Source organism: Canis lupus, chromosome 7 (genome assembly GCF_011100685.1).
Source record: "Canis lupus familiaris isolate Mischka breed German Shepherd chromosome 7, alternate assembly UU_Cfam_GSD_1.0, whole genome shotgun sequence".
Classification (NCBI taxonomy): Eukaryota; Metazoa; Chordata; class Mammalia; order Carnivora; family Canidae; genus Canis; species Canis lupus.
Window position 1 is genome coordinate 23,404,159 of NC_049228.1, and position 22,798 is coordinate 23,426,956.

Consider the following 22,798-nt stretch of genomic DNA (forward strand, 5'->3'; position numbering starts at 1 on the left):
TCAAAGGCTAAATCCACCTAATGCCTAAATATATGAACTTTCATCAGTTTTTCCTAATAACTTGACCTTTATTCAGTAAAGTTGTTTATAATGTAAACCCCACCAAAGCAAATCTCTTGCAATTGTTATACTTTGATGGACTGCTCAAAAATAAAGGGCTTTTTTTTGGACCACTTATCTAATAGAAAAATGTCTTTATTGGGGAATGGGATGTACATTTTATTGGTTATTAAAATCTGACTTTGTAAGTGATATAACTTTTTTTTTTCCCCTCTTAGAAATCTTTCTAAATGTCATGTAAGATTCATGCTCTAATAACAAATTTCTGGTCTTTTGGGGATCCCTGGGTGGCTCAGCGGTTTAGCGCCTGCCTTTGGCCCAGGGTGTGATCCTGGGGTCTCGGGATAGAGTCCCACGTCGGGCTCCCGGCATGGAGTCTGCTTCTCCCTCCTCCTGTGTCTCTGCCTCTCTCTCTCTCTCTCTCTCTCTCTCTCTCTCTCTCTCTCTCTCTATGTCTATCATAAATAAATAAATAAATCTTTAAAAAAAATTTCTGGTCTTTAAACATCTGCTATAAATGACACTATTTTGCAGAATTTCAGCCTTCTGAAATGTTGTTTTATCATTTAACAATTATTATTTCTTTGGTAAAGTGTAGCTTTTTTCTATGAATCTTCTTCTCACATGATTCCTAAGAAATCCTGTGCTTTGTTCTTTTATATTCAACCTGTACAGAGTTGTCTTTTAGCTTAAACATTGAATAATAATTACCTTATGAATGTGATATCTTAATTGTGAGTTCTCCCATTCTAAAAAATCATTAAAAAAAATTTTTTTTTCAGGAAGTGAGAACAACTCTCTTTACTTATACTATAAAGGACTTTCTAAGACTTTGCTAACTTTTAAGTTTGATACGGTCAAAAGTGTTCTGGATAAAGACCGAAAAGAAGATGATACAAATGAATTTGTTAGTGCCGTGTGCTGGAGGGCATTGCCAGATGGGGTAAGTTCTCATATCAATTTTTTCACCTGGGTGTCTCATATAACACTTCATGTATTCACATGTGAATTTTTTTTAAGTTTAAAATAAAAATTGATATGTGATACACATTTTCTGTTTTGCCCACTATTGCATCACTAAAGGAAATAGACATTTTAGGTAGTTATTGAAATGTCACTAATGGAATAATGTCACACTGATAGAATGTCTCTCCTACGTACTCATAGTATCTTGTCCATATTCTGTTTTAGCATTATCACATTGTCTATTTACATCTCTTCTGTAAGACTGGAAAATGCAAGGAGTACACACTGTTTCTCATTTTCCTTAATGATCATATGCCGTATATACTCAATAAACATTTAACTGAACCTGGTATTGTTTTTGCAAGAAAAACATTTGATGTAGGTAAAGGAGAGTGCCCTATGTGTACACCTAATTAAATACTATTTCAGGGCAGATTTACTCTGTACAAAACAAACTTATACAAGAATATTTAAAAACATTTAATTTGTTAATAAGAAATTTGCACTTCTAGATTGCAGAAAGTTTCCTCAGACTTGTCATTTATGTTGTCACTTATTCCTACATTTTAAAGTATAAGCTTTCCCATAGTTATATGGAGAAATAACTGTATTTATTATAAACAATAGTCACTCACTAATCTTTTGGAAAAATAGCTCTTTAGGTGCTTATTTGGTTGTTTTTATTTCTGATACAAAAATTCTTCTTTGAGGTGTACTTTAAGAATTTGATTTATAGGTACTATTTAACTTTAATTAGATATATTCCATTACTGTCTTATTTACTAGTCTCCCAGTTTTGGCAATGGGAGACTAGATGATTTGTACTAATATTCCTTGTAAGTAGAACTAGAAAAGTTGGACCAAGTATATTTATTTTATTTTATTTTTATTTATTTATTTTTTAAAGTATATTTATTTTAAAAACAACAACAGAAACCTGTTTGAAAACATTGGAATGTAAAAAGATAGAAAAGAATTATCAGTACAGGAATGTGACCTTGGTATGCTTTTCCTCTGGGATCCTTTGCCAGTCGTGGTAGAATGGCTGAGAGCACTTATGGCAGCTTCATAGGGGCACAGGGATTGGAGTCTAGTGCTCACCACTGTGTGGGTGAACTCACTTTGGTTTAGGTCCCCAAAAGGGCTAGGGTCTAGGGTGAACTAGTTTGTAGGAGATAAACTCTCACAGTGATTACAATTCTGGATTGTATCAATCTTGAAATTAAATTGAAGTGTTCCTAGATTGCTAGTTAAAATTAAATCCTCTTTGAAAGAAGATTCAGAAAAAATCATCTAGGGATTTAGTTTTTTTTTTTTTTTTAACTACAAATACAGTAGGTCACAATAAAAAATTGACAGACATAGGAAAAGGCAAGACGTTATAAGTTAATTCAGCATAAGCAGTGGACAATGGTAACAAAATCACAGCACTTCTGGATATTGGAGTTAGCAGATGTAGCTTAAAAATAACCATGCTGACAAGATAAAAGACACAATTGAAAATTTCAACTGGTAACTAAAAACCTATTTTAAAAATGAAAATCCTAGAAGTGAAAAATTATAATTGCCAAAATTAAGAACTCAGTGGATGGATTGTATGGAAGATAAGACAGAGTTGGAAAGAGAATCTATGGACCTGTAGTAAGTTAGAAGAAAATATACAGAAGGAAGCATAGAGAGACAAATAGGTGAAAAAACTACAGAAAATAGATAAAGGATGAAGTAAGAAAGTTTATTCAATAGAAGACCTAAAAGGAGAGAAAAGAAATAGTGCAACTGAAGCAAATATTAGAAGGGATTATTCTTGAGAACTTTACAAAATTGATGAAAGACATCAAGGCAGAGATTCAATTAGCCCTTGTACCCCAAAGAATAAATCTACAATGTGAGTAAAGATTTAATATTATACTTGGACCATGAAGAAATTTAGACTTGCCTGAAAATCTGACCTTGGATCTGCCATCTTATAGTACCACTTTGTGGAAATGTGCTGAATTAGGACAAACATGAAATGTTATTGCTAGCAGCTAGTTATCTCTTAAATTTACTATGAAACCCCATCTATACTATTGCATGTGGACTTAGAAAACTGTGAGTTGGCATATTGGCCTTACATCTATCCAAAGTAAACAATATAAGACTGACAGGAAACCAAGGCACATCTCTGTGTCTAGAACTACATGCACTCTAACTGTCCTTGGCAACTATATGTCCCCTTATGTGGGCTCGGGAGAGATGGAAGAAGCTTTGCATGTGTATAGTTGCTTGCCCTCCTAATGAGTTGGAAGACGTGCATGCTGAATTTCCTAGCCTATATTCCACACCTCTCCATAAAGCTAACTAACCTAGTTCAAGACTAAAGCTAGTTGTATCTGGTCCTGTGACCCCTGCTGGTGGTGGGGCAGCCACTCTTTGACACATCATAATAAAACTATTGAAAGTAAATGCAAAGGGACATTGTTAAAATAAGGGGAAAAGTTACTGTCTTCAGAAGACCAGCAATTAGACTGACAGCCAACTTCTCATGAAGCAATAGAAGCCAGAATTGGTGGAACTAGAGCCTCACTGTGTAAAGGGAAATACCTGCCAATCTAAATTTCTCTATGCAGTGAAAATCTCTCAAGACAAGAGTAAAATGAAGACACTTTTAGATAAATAAACATGAAGAATTTGCCACCAGTGGACCTACACTAATGAAAACCTGAAAGGATATTCTTAATGCAGAAGAAAAAGATGCAGAAGATGAAGATGAAAGAGATGCAGAAGATGGAGAAAGATGAAGGAATAGAAATGCTGGAAAGTAATAGAAGTGGTAATATGCAGTAAATCTAAATGCATATTGACTATAGAAAGCAGTGGTGCATTGTTGTATTTAATAAGCACATAGAATTAAGTATTTAACAGTAATAACATAAGCCAGAAAGATAAATGTGTTTAAAATGTTCTCAAGAATTTACCTTGTCAGGGAAGAAGTAAAAAAAAAACTATTATTAGACTGAAAAGCCTGCATATTGTAGTTTATAGAATAACCTATAAAGTAGATTCTTAAAGTTTGCTACCTTGATCAGCAGCATCAGCGTCACCTAGGAACTTGCTTTTATTTCCCAATAAAAAGATTAAGAGAAAAGTTCTCTAACTTGCTTCATTATCAGTCCAGATTTATTTTAAGTTTGATTTTTATATAGCAGTCACTTTGATTAGGCATGAAAAATGACTTCATTTCTCTATTTTAGATGAGGCAGAAAGTGTAAGAGACTCATTTATTCAACAGATATTATTATGCACAGTCATAGTTCTAGATATGGAAGATAAACTTGAACAAAACTGTAAGAAAAATTCTGGCCCTCTTAGGAGACTTAAAATTTTATGTGCCAGAGGAGACGAAAAACAAAATAAGTAAGTTATTATATTGAAGGTGATGGTGACTTGGAGAAAAACAAAGCAGGAGAGTGGGACAGGGAGGGCTAAAATAGGGGTTTGTAGTTTTCAGTGGTGGTGACAGACTCAACTACGTGATTCTGAATTAGAGCAAAGACAAGGACATGAAGATGTAATCCATGTTTAAATGTGGAAGGGTATTTAAGGTGGAGCAAACAGTGCAGAGGCCTTGGAGTAAGAAAGTAATTGGTGTTTGGGGAATAGAAAGAAGGCCGGTATTGCTGCATGACAGTGAACTAGGTGGAAGGTAGTTAATTTTAAAGTGGTGAAGAAGAACCATTTCAGCAGAGTATTGTATACCAAAAGTCTGGACTTTGGCTTTTACCAGATGTGAGTTGAAGCCATTTTAAGATTTTGAGCAAACGAATGATACAATCTGACTTAAATTTTTTAAAAATCAGTTTGACTATGTTGTAGAGAATAGACTAGGTGTCAAGAGCGGAAGCAGGAAGACTATTACAATAATCCAGGTAAGAGAACAAAGTGGTATACCAGTGAGAAGTAGTTGGATCCCGTTCATATTTTGATCATGGAACCAATAAATGCATGTGGAGAATGAAAGAGAAAAGTTAGGGTGACGCTGAGATTTATCCCCCCATAACTTAAGGAGTGGAGTTCCCAGTAATTGAGGAAAAGACTACCAGAAGTGTCTTGGAGAAGAACAGGAGGTGACTTTTGTACTGGTTAAGTTTGAGAATTACTAAAAATACCAAGTGGCGATGTTAAGTTTGAGATATACTTGCCTTCTTAGTGAATATACCAAGTTTGGAGTTCACAGCAGATTGTGGGATCAGAGATAGATGGTAGCCCTGATGTTTAAGCCAAGAAATTGCATGGTATCTCTGCAAGGGAGTCTAATTAGATATTAGAAGTAGTGTGAATACCATACTTTGGAGGGACCTTAATGTTTAGTGATTGAAGCAACAAGGAGGAACCAACAAAGGTTGAGAAAGAGTAGATCTCTTTATAGTAAGAAAGCTGGTGCCTGGGAAGCCAAGTTAAAGTTTTTCAAGGAGGAGGAGGGATTGATTGGCTTTGTCAAATGCTACTAATAACAAGTAGGATGATTAAAAAAATGAAAGGAATGGTATGAGAAAAGCTTGATTGGAGTATTTTTAAGAAAGAAAAGGAAAGGAAAAGTTGGAGATAGTGAAATACAGAGAGCTGTTTTGGGGAGTAGTAAAATAATACCATGTTTAATATCACCTAGGTTACTTTGTTAAAATATGAAATCAGTAGCTGCCTCTCAAACATTTCATTGTCTTTCTGTCCTTTATTTCTATCCTAATTTTGACTGCAAAAAAAGAGATCAATTTAAGGACACTTACAAAATAGCTTAACTTTGGAAGTTTTTAGTTTTTGGACAAATATCAGTGATGTATCAATTTACTGTATAAAGGAAAATGACCTAAAACTCTTCAATTAATGATAGTATAAAAATTGCGTATGCTTTTATGTTATTTATGGCAGTGATTTAGTCATAGGGAGGGAATGAGAAATTAAGAATGAGTCGTAGAGGGAAAGGCATGAAGACGAATAGATACATTCTTTTAGGACAGTATCTCAGTCTTATCAAAATTTAGGATATTCCTACAGATTAAATTTCTGTTTAACCTTTTTTTCTATAACCTAGATTAGGTATCTAGGTTATAGAAAATCTAGATATATAATCTAGGTTATATCTATATGTTTCTTTTTTTAGCCACTTCTGTGTAAAAATGAACCAACCAGTAATTTCAAACCCTGTTTTGAACCATCAGCCAAGATCATATATAATTCCCATTCTTTTTATTTCTACCGACCTTCAAGTAAACTGGAAAGAGTGTTACGTTGCACGCTGCCCTTTTTAAGCTGTTGGTCAGCTTTATTGTAGTAGTATTTATTGTATCTCCTCTCCTTTATTCAGGGAAATTAATAGCATACTTCTCTCATACCTTCATGTTTGCTATATGGTCTATTTTGCTTTAGAATTACAATTTTTACTTTTAATTACTCTCACTTAAAGACAGAATATTTCTAATGTTCCTTTTTAAGATTTTATTTATTCTTTAGAGAGAGAGAGAGGAAGGTAGGGGGCGTGTGTGCACAAGCAGGGGGAGGGGCAGGAGAGAGGAAGAAGCAAACTCCCTGCTCAGCAGGGAGCCTAAGAAGGGGCTGATCCCAGGACTCTGAGATCAGGACCTGACTGGCCACCCAGGTGCCCCTAGAGTTACTTCTTTTAATCTGAGAAATGATACTTTGCCCTTTGTCTGTTTTTTTTCCTTCCTATGTTCCCCTGTATCTAAAAGCACCTTCGTTCAGTCACTTTTGGGGTTGATGACAGATTCTTCTGTCCTTTGTTCCTTAGCTTTGTCTTGCAGTTGTAGTTGCTCTAGCATTTCTACCATTTAAATGCCAAAATCTCTTCAACCATATTTAATTTTCAAAGGAATTTTGAGATGTTTCATTTGAACTCTGCTGAAAATTCTTTTCGTTTTTTAGAAGAATTTTAATTGCAACCTAGAAAGAAAGGTCTCTACAGTAGAAATGACAGTGATTATATGAATGATGAATAAAGAATTAATTCGTTTATATTTTGGTTTTAGTTTATTATTTTAATTCACTTTGAAGACGTTTTAACTAAAGAAACCTTAGTAGTTTAGAGTTACTGATATAAGATGTTCTATTATTGCCAAATTATTAGGGTTTTTCTTTCCAAGACCAAATCTTACTGTTTATATTGCCTACATCAGTATTAATTTTCATGATTTTTAAAATAATAGATTTGTGAGAAATAACTACTAAGAATAAGGTTATTTTACCTTTGTTTAGGATTTTGAATTTATTTCCTCATTGGTTATTTTTTAATTATAAATGAGGAGAACTTCATCATATGTTTAACTTGCTGTAATAAAGGAACTTTGCTATCCGCTTACTTGAAGAAGAACTGTAAATTCTAAAACTGTGTATTTGAATGTATTGTATCCATATTACACATCCAGATACATTCCATTTGAATGATGATTATACAATCTTTGAAGTAAATGTGGTTTGCTGTATTTCCATAGATAGCAATCAAATTTATACTTTTGAATATACAAAATAGTGGGCAGTTTCAATTCATATTTTTGACTCTACTTTGAAAAGTACCATATAATTTAGTTGGCTTCTTGTGTCCAGATGTAGTAAAATTTGCTGATACTTCTTAGAAGCAGCCATTATCTGTATTAATAAAGCCTATGGGTAATTGACAGTCTATGCCAGTTGTAGTTTCAACCTTTCTTTCTAAAATATACTATATATTCACAATTTTCAGTAGATATTAATATGGTCTAACATAGTTTTGTTTTATTCCTCCCTCCCTTCCATCCTTTTTCCTTCCTTTCTATGACATCCCTAAATCCTCAAATCCTTTTAGGTATACCTAAAAGGCAGTAGTGATATGCTCAGGATAATTCATTAACTAAATAATTATTCTTAACTAATTAAGAGTTGATTCAGAGAAAAATTTTTGCAATTTAAAGAGGGTGTAGGGGTCAATCCTTGGCAAAAATCACTATGATGGAGTATAAAGTCATCATCTTGGAACATTATCTCTTAGGATTTTTTACTAGATGATCATTATTGTAATTTATTACTCAAACAATTAGAAATGAGTACATGTATATTTAAACGTATTTATAAAAGCAAAAAGTAGAAAAAATATCTATTAGCACTTTTTCCAGAAATAATCAATAGTAAAGTTGAATATAATTAATGTTATTTTCCATTCATGGGTAGTGTGTGTGTGTGTGTGTGTGTGTGTGTGTGTGTGTGTGTTTAAAGATTTTATTTATCCATGGGAGACATAGAGACCGGGAGACAGAGACATAGGCAGAGGGAGAAGCAGGCTCCATGCAGGACACCTGATGTGGAACTTGATCTGGGACTCCAGGATCATGCCCTGAACCAAAGGCACATGCTCAACTGCTGAGTCACCTAGGCATCCCATTGTTTGTCTTTTTAATAAACTTGAGTATTTTACGTGTTATCATGTATTCTCTTATTTTTTTCAGGTATTCTTTATATTTTGCCTTTATTAACTTTTAAAAACTATTTTTAGTGGCTACATATTATTCTATTCTAAAAATTTACTATAATTTGTATACCATTATTTTGTTGAGAATATTAATGTTTACTTTTTACTAGTATATAACTACTAATTTGATTACATGAATATTTTTGCAATAAATCTTTAAATTTCTAATTAATTCTTTAGAAGAGAACCTTTAAGATATATCCATTTAAAGAGAATGAATACTTTTAAGACTTTTGATTGAAATTAACTTGCCTTCCAGAAAAGTTTATTTATATTTTCTCTCACACCAAGAAACAAGAAAGTCCAGGGGGTTCATTTTCACCATGTGCATCAAATGTGGGATATAATGCCAGTATCTTAACAGGTTGAAAATACTCTGTTAGTAAATACGTAATTATTTTTAATTAATTGTTACCCTAAGTATTTTCTAAAACATTAACTTCTGATTTTTTACAAACTGTGTATGTACATGCTGAGAATTATTTTTTTAAAAGATAAATTCTTGCTTGAAAAAGAAATACCATGCAATTGAAATACTGCTTTATAATCATAGTCTTTTGGCAATTTGGTGTTTGTAATTAAAATCTATTCCACTATCTCCCACACCCTATAGTCTTGAAAGTAAAGCTTTAAAGCTAAGGTAAATACTGGTTATTCTTGATTTTTTTTTTTTTAATCATCACTGCTTTATTCAGAGACTGGAGTTAGGTAGAGGAGATTATGTATGTTCTGTATCTGTGGATCCTTCTGTTGGCATGTCCCTTACTTAGAACTGTTGGAATGAAATATAAATTGACTCAAGAATGCAAATGACGATTTCTGTTATTAAGTCATCATTTCTATTTAAAGGGACACTATATTTCTGTTGGAAGCAGATCTTGAGTCCATGTAACTCCCACTCAGACTGCACAGGGTGCCCCCATTATTCTTTTATCAGTTCTGAATCACATCGTACATACTTACCTGATCTTGGGTCACCAATTCTAAGTGGGTATCTAATGGGAAAAGGCAATGTTCATAAAGGACACTTAACATTTCCTTAGCTCTTCAAAAGTGATAAAGAAAATGTATACTCTATCCTCAGAAAAACCATTTGTTATTAAGGGTGGTTATTTTCTCTTGTGGTTTAAAACACCAGGATTCATTGAAAGTTTCCATAAATCTAAAATGAAGGATGTCGGGACAGGAATTTTCCTCCCTTGAAACCAAGTCCAGCAAACCTTGGCTTGGGAATCTGTCAGCTAGGTTAAATCACTCCTACTATACATAGTTATATCCATACTAAGGGGGAGCATCTTTTTTAGTCATTGTAAAATACATTTCTATATTTTATTTATTTATTTATTTTTAAAGATTTTATTTATTTATTCATGAGAGACACACACACACACACAGAGAGGCAGAGACAGAGACCCAGCAGAGGGAGAAGCAGGCTCCATGTAAGGAGCCCGATGTGGGACTCGTACCCGGGTCTCCAGGATCACATCCTGGGCTGAAGGTGGCACTAAACTGCTGAGCCACCTGGGCTCCCCAATATATTCTTATTTCTAATGAATAAATTTAATTTAAGAAATTTCTAACTTTATATAATGAAACACGTTTTTAAGTGTTTTAAACTAAAGCCTTGTATTAAGGATATCTTTCTTTCTATACCTAAATCTCTCATGATTCCTATTCATTAAAAATATTTGCTGAATGAATTAATATACTGCCTTGTGCTATTATTTGTGTTCATGTCTCTTAACTCTTGCTAATCTGCAAACTCCTTAAAGAAAAGTATCCTGCTGTATTGAATAAGAGCACAGACTATGGAACCAGGTCACCTAGGTTCAATTAGATTTTCCACTTAGTAGCTCTGTGACTTTGTACAAGTTCCTCAACTATGCCATGGTTCAGTGTCCTCATCTATGTTTTTAAAAAAATTTTTTATGAAGTAGGCTCCATTCCTAGCCTGGGGCTTGAGTTTATGACCCTGAGATTAAGAGTTGTGTGCTCTACCAATGAGCCAGCCATGGTGCCCCCTCCTCATCTATAAAGTCCTGGTGATAATGGTAATTTACCTCTTAGGATTATTATAAGATTAAAATAAGTTAATGTACATAAAGAGTTTAGAATAGCTTTTAGCATATAGTAAGAGCTATATCAATGTTTGCTGTTAATGTCGTTCATTTTTAGATTATCCTTAGCACAAAGCAAATTCTTTGCACCTAATGTGTAATTAGTATATAATCTTTGTAGTGAGTGATACAGTCTTTCAGGCTTGCCCTTTATCTTGTTTGGTACATAATTAATTAAATAATTAATTAAATACTAACTTTGACACTAAAGAAGTGCTGGAGTAGAGGTGTCAGATACTTCTAACATCTAATAGACTCACTTGAAACTCAGTGGTAATATCAAGATTACATCAATTTAAGAAAACTAGTTTTCCTGACATCAGCATTCATGGGTACCTATATAATTATTTTATAATTACCAATTTGCCCCTTGGGAGAACCTCCTGGCTTTTACTTATTTTCAAAAGCACTGAAAATTTTAAAGTGCATGAAGCTATAATTATAGGGAAGTTGTTATTTATTATTAGCTTAATATTTTTGTGAGATTAATAGCCTGTTCTTCTTTCCCTTTCAACATTGCTAGTATTTTAAAAATTAGTCTCTCAAAAAGACTTATCATATCTGTTTTTCCAATTTTTATGCTTTTATCTATGAGATAGGCATTCCTCTCTGACTTAGTAAACACTGTGTATAAAACAGCAGATTGCAGTAACAAGGGAAACCAAAGCACATGTAAAAAGCCAGTCTGCTTTCATTGAAGTGCAGAATGTATCTATAATAAAATTTATATATACTAGTGATTCTCAAATCTGACTAATTATCAGAATCATCTTGGGATCTTTCAAAAAATATATATATCTAAAACAAAACATCTGTTCTTAGATCCATGAAGCCCTATTTAGGGGGAGAGAGGAAGGAGGGTAGAGACTTGTATTAAAAAGTTCTGTAGGCCTTCTTGGAAAATTATGTGAATATTCAAGTTTGGAAATAGATGATTTATGTTACCATTGCAAAGAGATTTGTTAGACGTAGTAACCAAGAGGCATAAATGGTTTGCCAGCATCTGCTAACAACATAATGATTTTAATTACAGATATCTAATATCTGTTAGAGATTTAGCTACTCCCTTATCCCCTTGGGAAGAGACATAAATAAAAATAACAAGATGTGGTCTTTTTCCTTTTTTTTTTTTTTAAGTTAAAAAAAAACTCAACCTTTAATTTATATTAATTTCCCACAATTTTAAGCTGTTTCTTATCCTGAGTTCTTCAGTCAACACCAAGAAGACAACATAGGAGCTTCTTTTTCTTTCTTCTCTCCTTTCTTCATTTCTGTTTCTCTTTTTCCTTTTATCTTTCCTTTCCTCTCTTCTTTCCTCTAGCTGGATGGTTTATAACACTTTAGAAAATTTTCCTGACTGGAAGAGGGCCAATCTGAATGAACTCTTGTCTTGGGCGTGGAAGGAAAGAAGATTGTGAGCATGGACCCTGACTTCCAGGAAGACTATGGCTCCCATCTCCTAAGTGCCCCACTCTTCCCTTAGTGTCCAGACTAGAATTGGGTGGGGAAGTAGAAAAGAGAGGAGACAAGAAGGTGGTGAAATATTGAAGCAACACTGTAATTTATTTTTTCTCTAAGTTAATTGGATTAAGTGTAAATATTCCTTGACCTTAATGTCCACTACTGTATGGACAGCCTCTGTGAAAACATTTGTTGCTTTAGATATTTTATGGTGAATATTGTAATGAAATCAACAAAATTAGATATAGTGGGTCTGCCACTCAACATTTTAAATATATCATTATTGTCATTTTTATATGTACTGTAATGGAATTTGCCCTACATTAGGATAGTCCTTATAATTTTTCTCATTAAATTTTTTGAAAGTGTTTGTCCTGAAATATGCCAATTTTGAAGCATAGAATTGACAAAACTCTTTAAGCTACTTGTTTTTTTTTTTAGCTTGTGTAATAAGGGAAAAAAGAAATATATTAATTTGAGAGTGAATTCTGAATTATGTCATTAACCTATTATTAATTTTTTTATAATTATCCCACCATACTTAAAACTGTCCAAAATATTTTAGGATGGGAAGAGATGTAACTTTGGTTTCTAAATGTTTATCTTTTGATAGTTTCTACCAAATTTCTATTAGAAGTAGTAGAAGGCCACAGAGTGAATATTGAATATCATTTCCTTGACTTAAAAGTTTTTAATGAATGCTACTTGAGTTGGTTTTGTATGCTGAAGTATATGTATGAAAAATTATGATCATTTTCTAATTGAATAAAAATATAGTCAGCAATTATTTAAATCAGAATTAACTAAGGACAGCAACTGTTTAAGAGAAAAATGTTTCCTGCTAATTCAAACTTGCATCCTATCTTGGGAAAAGAAACATGTTTGCATTTTACTTCTCTAGTCTCCTATTAATCCCTGTTGTTTTCATGGCATCTCTCTACTGATGTGATCCTTATAGCTTTTCAGATCTTCTACTCCATCATTTCTTAAATACTATTTTATGTAGCATTTTTCCAAATAAAGCTACAAAATGTGGCATTGGTATTTCTAGGATGAAAAGTCATTACTGCTGAATTTAGAAATAATCTGATTATGTAGATTAAAGAAAAGTCGCTATGTTATATTTGCTCTAAAGAAGCTTTTAATTTTGGGCTTGTTTTTATTAGTCTTTTTTTACTCTAGATAAGCAGACTAACTTGGATGAAAATATAGATTCTTTATTTGAACTGTGATAGCCAACTGAAAGGTAAAGAGAAAGGCAGAAAATAAATCTGAATCATTTGGTTTAAATGACCAAAGTGTTTATGTGTAATTGAGAATTAAATAGACAATTGATATTGCTTATGTTTGTCTTCAGGGTCTTCGAATCTGATGGAAGTAAGTTTAGGGATAGATTATATAGAAAGTAAATCTGGCTTCAAGATCAGTTCTTTTTTTTTTTTTAATTTTCTGTTTTAAATCCTAAGTATCCAGAGCTGTGGCTTTGTGACACACCAAATATATCTTTGTCAGTTGCTTTCTAGAAGTTAGGAGAGCAAAACAGTAATAGTTGCCTTTACTTTTAGTGGTTTTATTTTTTAATTGTAATTTTAATTTTTTTTTATTTCTCACAAGGGTTAATTTTAGGAGACCCAAGAGTTTAGCTTTTTATTTAAAAAAAAATTGCTAAGATTTATTATATTCCTTATGGATCCTCCTGTAGTATTATCACCTGATAAATATGAAGTGAAGCATTTTATTTCATGCCAGACTAAATACTTTTGAAATATATGGCTTAATATATATAATTCTTATTTTTAGTAGCCAAGAATAATTAAGTTTCACAAGTCATAGTCCTATGCCCTTTCTTATTGTTTTTCACTAACCAGTCAGATCTCTGATTCACATGATAATCCTTGATGTTTGTACTAATGGTAGACTATAATGGTTCTTTTTTTAAAGATTTATTTATTTATTTTAGAGAAACAGCACAAGTGGGGAGAGGGGTAGAGGCAGAGGGGGGTAGGGGGAATCAAACTCCCTGCTGAGCACAGAGCCCCACGCAGGACTTAGATACCATGACCCATGAGATCAAGACCTGAGCTGAAACCAAGAGTTGGGTACTTAATTGAGCCACCCAGGCTTCCTTCTAGTGATTCCAAAATCCAAAAGTCAACTAATAAGAGTGGATAATTGTTGTAGAGGCTTACTATGGGTATTTATATTTATCTCTCTCTTTTTTTTAAGATTTTATTTATTCATGAGATACACAGAGAGAGAGGCAAAGACATAGGCAGAGGGAGAAGCAGGCTCTCTGTGGAGAGCCTGATGCTGGACTCATCCCAGGACCCTAGGATCACAACCTGAGCCAAAGGCAGACACTCAACCACTGAGCTAACCCAAGCGCCCCTGTGTATTTATATTTAAAAGGAGGGTTTATGCCTCTCCCGATGAATAAGTTAGCCTTGCAGCTTCAAAATTCAATTAGGACTCTGTTTATGAGGGATATTTACATTTCCTCCGTTTTCTATTTTGTAAAGGTTTAAGACTTAACTTTTTACATTTCTCTGGATTTTTAAGATCTGACAATAGCCTTTTTTTTAAATTAATGGAAAGCATGAATTATTGATAGCAAAATAAATGTAGGATCCCTATAAGGGTCTTTATTGATAAGGGAAAGCCTGATAACCCTGTAGATTTTACACACTCCATCAGAGTCCTTGCCATCTTTAAGAATAGGCTTCAGTCTTTCTATATTGAAGAGGTAGAAATGAAGAAAGCCACCTAATTTTGACCAGAGTTGAAGTTGTGTTTTATACATTAGGGGCATCTTTTACTTATTTTTCCTTTTCCTTTTCCTTTTCCTTTTCCTTTTTATTCTCTGCATTCCAAATTATCATTTTGGGGATATGAAGCGGCGGGGGGAAATCACTTCTCAAGGATAATAACAGGATTTCTTTGGTTTTGGGCTTTTGATTTTTTGTTGGTATTTGTTTAAATCTCATATTAACTTTAAACTCCTCCATTTGATATAACTAATGGAGTGAAAGGGTTTTGGTTTTTGGTAATTTTGTTTAAAGGTGTAGTTTTTCTGTTGACTGAGATTAATCAAAAACATAAATTACTTTTAAGCTTGTATATGTCTTTTAGGTATAAGGACTTGCATTAACCTGTGTTATTAAGAGTGAAACTCTTGGCTCTCAATAGAAGTGAATAAACCCTTAGGAGGAGATTTCCTGGCCAGTTTAGGTGCTGTTTCTTATTTTGTGATAAGTGGCAATTACTTTTTAAAGTAAACATGAGGTTTTGGTTCTTTGCAGAACATTTGCATTTGAATTATTATGCAATTTTCTCTTGTGCTTGCTATAATGTACAAGTTGTATATCAAAAGATTTGAAACAAATCAAAGTAACCTCAAGCTTCCTTCTTAGTCTGTTGTAATACATAAAGTAATACCTGACTGATCCGAAACTTAACTTCAGCATTTGGACCCTCTAAATCCAGTTTTATTTTATTCAGACCAGTGACTTATTTTTATCCCTTCTTCATCTCTGTTTTCATGTGTTCTCTTTTTCTCCATTAATAAAAGAACTTTTAGAAAACAGTTAATAGGAAAAATTGCCCTGTAAGTGTAGCACCCAAACAGAACCGCAGTTAATGTTTGGATGTCCTTCCAGTCTTCAGCCTGCATTTCTTAAATAGTTGTATGTTATAGGTACATTTTGTATTTAGCTTTTTCACTAACTACATCCAAGCATTTCCTCTCCTTATATCATAGTGCTAGTGAAAGTCATTTATATTTATTATGAATTACCGTTTGTTATTATTAAACATTTAGGCTGCCTCTAAGTTTTTCATAGTCCTAAGTAATAATGTTTTGGGGCCTACTGTTTTTCTCCTTTTGTCTTGCAATATTATACTTGTAATACAAAATTCTGTAAATGGAGAAACTGGATCAGAAAGTTCAGATTATTTTTTAGCTTGGATATCTGTTATTATTTTGATTTCCAAAGACAGACCAGTTTTTACACTATGATTTCTCTTAAGCATACCAGCACTGATTGTCAGGGATGGGATGGGAAGGTGAAGGTAAGAGGCCATGAGGTGAGAAGAGGGAAATAGATGAGTTATATTTTCATGTAGCACATTCTTTGAAATCTGATTTTTAGGTATAAACCTTGGTTCTTTTGCTAGCTATGACAAACTTTGGAAAATGGCTTATCCTTTTTGAGTCTACTTCCTCATTTTTGAAGTGAGTTAATATGAATAATACCTCAAAATGTTGTTAGGAAGCAAATGACATTATGCATGGGAAACACTTATGCATGCTAAGTTTTCAAGAAATGGTAACTGCTACTAGTAATAAATTTATGTGTAAAAGTTGTAAAATGAACATGTCCGCATCTATCCTGTCCTTCTGTCTTGCTCAGTATTTTATGTAAGTTCTGCAAATCTATTCCAGATATTTTTCTAGGTAGAAGGAACAGCATGTATAAAAAAAGCTTAAGAATATGAAAGAACCCTGTATATTTGGAGCATGCTAGAATGTAACAGGACTAGTGTGAGATGAAATGGGAAATGGTAGATTAAGAAGAGTGATATATTTTTTAAGGATCATTCTAGACTATGTTAAGAACCTTGAACCTTATCAGTGCAACTATATAAAGGGCTTTAAGAAGAGTGATTGACTTCAACTTTTGATTTGTGGTTTTGGTTTAATTAACAACAAAAGATGTGGTAGGAAAGAAAACAAAAGCAGTAGGGGTAGGATTTTACTTTGGTCCAAGAATTTGGGAGATACATTTGAAGTTAAATTTGCAGGATCCCACTGTAGTCTTGTAAATTTGCATGAGTTAGCTCTATTAACATTAAAATTCTAACCAAAATAGAATGGATAGTAATTCTAACATTTCAGACTAGTACTTAGTTGATGTGATTAACTAGTTTTCCAGGACTGAATCCTTTTTTTAAAACCTTCTTGTTAAATCAAATATGTGTATTAGTTAGATTAGCAATTACTATAAGTTGCTTACTCTTAAGGGTCCTTTGGAGCTCTTTGTGTACTACAAAATTCTTAACTTGGAATTTATGGAACCTATCCCACAAGGTCTTTTAGGACATTCTTTGACACACTAAAAGCATATGAAAAAGTTTGTCATGTACATGTGATTATTTTACTAAAGAGTTTATTGCTTTTATTAGATTCCTAAAGGGTATCAAAATATTCATGAAAAATTGGTGCTACAAAATATAGTCTGGCAAGTTGACTTAATAGAATTATGAATTAAATTGTACTAGCAATATCAGTTACTAAAAATTATAAATGTTAATTTTCTGCTCTCACTTTGAATTTTATGTTAATTTTTATAAGCTTGGCAGATTTAAAAGAAAAGGTCATAGAATATGACTGTGGTCCTATAGAATATAGAAGTTCTTTATTTTAATCCCTTCATTTTTTTCCTCTACTTCTTCCAGTCTAGATTCATGTTCTCTATTATTTTAAGAATGAGAAACCTGGAACAAACCTCTTTGCTTTCTCGTCTTTTAAGAAAGGAAGCAACAGCAGATTTACTGCCTCAGAGGGCTGTTGTAAAATTCAAATGAGATTTTTTGTCTGTGCATAAGAATTTTAACCCACATCATAGGACATTCATATAAAGTACATCTGTCATACAAAGAACAGACCAGGGGCAGCCTAATGGCTTAGCGGTTTAGTGCTGCCTTCAGCCCAGGGTGTGATCCTGATCCTGGAGGCCTGGGATCGAGTCCCGTGTCAGGCTCCCTGCATGGGGCCTACTTCTCCCTCTGCCTGTGTCTCTGCCTCTCTCTTTCTGTTTCTAATAAATAAATAAAATCTTAAAAAAAAAAAAAGAATAGACCAATTGTATGAAGAATTCTACATTGATTTATTAATATATAGTTAAGAAAAAAAAAAAGCTTCACAGAACTAGAACAAATAATGTTAAAATTTGTATAAAGCCACAAAAGACCCCAAATAGCCAAAGCAATCTTGAGAAGGAAGAATGAACCTGGAGGTATCACCATCCCACATTTCAATGTAAAATATATAAAATAGTAATCAAAACAGTGTGGTACTAGCACAAAAATAGACACATGGATCAGTGAAACAGAATAGAAGGCCAAGAAATAAACCCACAATTGTATGGCCAATATAATCTATGACAAAGGAGGAAAAAAATATACAGTAGGTTTCTTCGACAAATGGTATTGGGAAAACTGGACAGCTGCATGCAAAAGAATGAAACCGGACCACTTTCTGACACCATATAAAATGTAAATGGATTAAAGACCTAAATGTGAGACCTGAAACCATAAAACTGCTAGAAGAAAACACAAGGAATAATTTCTTTGACATCAGCCACAGAAACATTTCTCTATGGCAAGGGAAACAGAAGCCAAAATAAGGGATGCCTGGGTAGCTCAGCATTTGAGTGTCTGCCTTTCACTCAGTGTGATCCCGAAGTCCGGGATTGAGTCCTGCATCAGGTTTCCTGCAGGGAGCCTGCTTCTCCCTCTGGTTATGTCTCTGCCTTTCTCTGTCTCTCATGAGTAAATAAATAAATCTTATAAAAGAAAAAAAAGAAAACAACTATCAGGACTAAAAAGCTTTTGTACAGCAAAGGAAACCATCAACAAAGCGGCAGCGCAACCTACTGAATGGGGGAAGGCTTTTGCAAATGATATATCTGATAAGGGGTTAATAGCCAAAATATGTAAAGAACTTCTACAACTCAACACCCCAAAAATAAATAATCTGATTTTAAAATGGACAACGGACCTTAATAGACATTTTTACAAAGAAGAGATACAAATAGTCAATAGACACATGAAGAGATGCTCAACATCACTCATCACGGAATTCCAAAACAAAACTACAATGAATTATCACCTTAACACCTGTCAGAAAGAATAGCTAGAATCAAAGACAAGAAATAATAAGTGTTGGTGAGGATGTGGAGAAAAAGGAACCTTTGTACACTGTTGGTAGGATTGCAAATTGGTGCAGCCACTGTGCAAAAGAGTATGGAGGTTTCTCAAAAAATTGAAAATAGAATTACCATACAATTCCAGTAAATACTAGAGTATTTACCCAAAGAAAACAACATTAATTCAGAAAGATTCATGCACTCATGTTTCTACTGCAGCATTATTTATAATAGGCAAGATATGGAAACAACGCAAGTATCCATCAATAGATGAATGGGTAAAGAAAATGTAGTATTTATACACAATGAAATATTATTCAGCCATAAGAAAGAATGAGATCTTGCCATTTGCAGCAACATGGATGGACCTAGAGGGTAAGTAGAATAAGTCAGAGAGACAAATACTATGACTCTACTTGTGGAATTTAAGAAATATAAAACAAGCAAAGAACAAAAGAAACAAACAGACTCTTAAATACAGAGAACAGCCTGGTAATTACTAGAGGTGAAGTGGGTGGGCAGGTAGGTGAAATTAATAAAGGGATTAAAGAGTACACATACTGTAATAAGTACTAAGTAATGTATAGAATTGTTGAATCATTGTATCATACATCTGAAACTAATATAGCACAGTATATTAACTATACTTCAGTTTAAACATTAAAAAAATTTAAAAATCTCATGATTTTCTATTTTAACAAAATACATATAGAAATAATTCCATAAAAAATAATCTGCACATAATCTCACATGTAAAGATCAAGGACAGGTCAATAAGATTAAAAAAGCACCTTTTCGCCATCAAGAATATTAAATCTGTTTATGAAAAGAAGTTTCAATTGGGCTTCTGTATCTCAGCCAGCTTATTATTTTATGGGGTATGCCAAAAGTTATTAATATAACTTTGAATAAATATAAAACATGTTTTAATATAAGCTTTATAGGAAGAATTGTTTAGAGTAAAATATTCCTACTTTGAAATAAAAGGACTGCATCCATAATTTGTGTATTCTTTCTCATAGTTTGTTGATAATTAGTATGCCTGGTGGTCGGTCCTGAAAGTATTTATAGGGAATATCAAAGAAGAATGAGAAATAGAATTTTCATGTTATATGTAGGTTGAAAATAACAAAAAAGGTTGTTGAATTATTTAGTTGTAAATTTTCTTATAAATTTAATTATAATTTTCTATATTTCTGTTTTTATAAATGAAAATTTTATTATAGTGTAAACAATTGTCTTTTCTGCATTATCACCTAGGTGTTTAAACAGAAGATTTTAATTGGGGAACTTAGTAAAAGTCAGTTGTTAACAAAATACACTAACTCTACATTTTGCATGAGCAGTTACATGTTAATTTCAGTTCAGTTGTTTTTTGTTTCAGTGTGCAAGATTCAGTTTCCATTCCTCTCCAAACAGTAGGAAAATATAATTTCATTTTACTGTTTGTTAATTGGGTGTTTTTACCTCCTAGTGAAAGCCTATGTATAAAAAATTACCCTTTTAAAATTTGGAAGACATGTTTATTATGTACACTGTAAGTTAATGACCAGTATATTCTCTTAGATCTAGTATTTCTTCCTCATTTATTGTAAAGTGATTCAAGTGTAGTATCTCAGATAATAAGAACATGATTTTTTTTCTCATTTGTGTAAGTTTACTTCAGTTCTGAACTGAGACCTATAGATTTTTCCCATCAAAGAGGTATGTCTTGAAAAGATTATTCCACCTGATGGGGAATTCAAGGCATTAAGTTTTGTGTTTGTATTCTTTTTAAGTATTGTGGGTGGCAAATTTAATTGAGTGAATTGATTATAATTTGAATTTGAGGTCCTGGAAGTAAGTGGTTATTATATTAATTTGCCTACTAGTTCTTTTTCCCCACTTTATCACTGTTCAAAATATATGTGATATTTTGGTTGAAGTTTTATCTCAAACAACAGTCTACTTTGTAAAATAAATGACTCACCAGTATAAATTTAAACTCGTATTTTTAGGGAAGTAGAACTGTTTTGTTTTTTCCCCTCTAAACATGCATGTATTTATATATACATATAGGTACATATTCATAATTTTTTCAAAAAACATATCCATTTGTTGAAAGGAGTAGTATTCACCAATGCCAAAGCACATAATATCTTATCACCTAACTTTATTTCCTCTTTCATTCTCTCTTTGAAAGTATTTTGAAATATTCTGGAGCATCAGCATGTCGGTTAAAAGAGTAACAGGTAATTGCTATACACTCTAGCTTTATTGTGACTTCCAGAGAAAAATCAATGGTCAGCAGCAGTACAGAAGGAAGTTTTAATGGTCATTAGCCTAGCATTTGAAATAAAATGTTAATGAACAAAGGGTATATAACAAACCTTTCTTAGCACTTTGCCACCTATTTCCACTATTTCTGAAAAAGTACATCCAAAAGGAACCTGTACTTAATACTTAAATTCCTTTAATTTTTATTCAGGTCACAATATTTTAAAATTTCCCTTGATATTTTCTATTTGGCCTCAAGTTATGTGGAATGTATTGTTTAATATCCAAATTTGAGGATTTTTCGGTTACCTTTATTGGTTTCCTTTTTTTTTTTTTTTTTTTAAGATTTTATGAGAGACACAGGGAAAATCAGGCTCTCGACAGGGAACCCTATGTGAGACTTAATCCCATGAACTTGGGATCACACCTTGGGTGTAAGGCAGATGCTCAATCACTGAGCCACCCAGGTGTCCCTCTTACTGGTTTCTAGTTTAATTTTGTTGTGGTCTGAAGAATGCCTGACTTATACTTTGGGGGGGGGAGGATTAAAATTAGTTTCTTGGTTTCAAATATGTTCCATGTGCATTTGACAAGAATCTGTATTCTGTTTTGTTAGGTAGACTCTTCTATAAATGTTAATTAGGTCAACTTAGTTGATGGTGTTTTGCAGTTTTTGTATAATCTTACTAATTTCCTGTCTAGTTGTTCTGTCAGTTATACAGAGTGGGGATTTTTGAAATCTCCAGGTATAAGTTGTTCAGTTTTCCATTTCTCTTTTCAATTCTGTCAGATTTTGATTTATGTAATTTTGTGTGATGTTTCATATATAATTATTATAGTTCCCTGATGTGTATTGGCTCTTTTGTCATTATGAAATGTTCCTTTTTGCCTGTTGTCATATTTTTGGTCATGAGATATATTTTGTCTGATATTAATATAGCCATTCTAGCTTTCTATTGGTTAACAGCTTTTTTGGTGTATTATCTTAGTCTTTTCAATTTCAATGTATTTGTATCTTTGAATGTAAGGTGTATTTCATAGGTGGCATATAGTTGAATGTTCTTTTGTTATTCAGTCTTACAACCTCTGCCTTTTGATTGTTTAAATTATTTTTAAAGCAAATATTAAACTGGCTTGGCTTATATATGCCATTTTGCTATTTGCTTTCTATCTGTGCTTTTTTTTCTCTGTTCATATTTTAGTGCTATGTGGTATGCTTTTCAATGTGCCTTTTTCATTTCAGTGTTGAAGTTGTAATTTTTACTATTTTTTATTTTCTTTCCTTAGTTGCTCTAGGAATTACAGTATGCATCTCAGTTTATCATAGATTAATGATAATTAATATAATCCCAATAAAATATAAAAACTCTCATCCAATAAAGATACCTTCCCTTCTGCTTTTGTGCTGAGTGTCCTATATATGACATCTATTGAAAACCATTATTGATTTTCTCCCTTCCTCAATCACTTATTGAGAGAGGAGTATTGAGGTCTTAAATGTGATTGTGAATTTTGTT

General features: G+C 32.9%; 1 protein-coding gene across 6 annotated transcripts in view; it reads left to right on the plus strand.

Moving 5' to 3' along the window:
• COP1 (COP1 E3 ubiquitin ligase) overlaps positions 1 to 22,798 on the plus strand; it is a 243,488-nt gene that overhangs the window by 186,813 nt on the left and 33,877 nt on the right. For all 6 annotated transcript variants that reach the window (XM_038542423.1, XM_038542424.1, XM_038542425.1 and 3 more), the window contains one exon: positions 843 to 1,003. In XM_038542423.1, the coding sequence (XP_038398351.1) occupies positions 843 to 1,003 (161 nt within the window). The remainder of the gene's footprint in view (positions 1 to 842; positions 1,004 to 22,798) is intronic.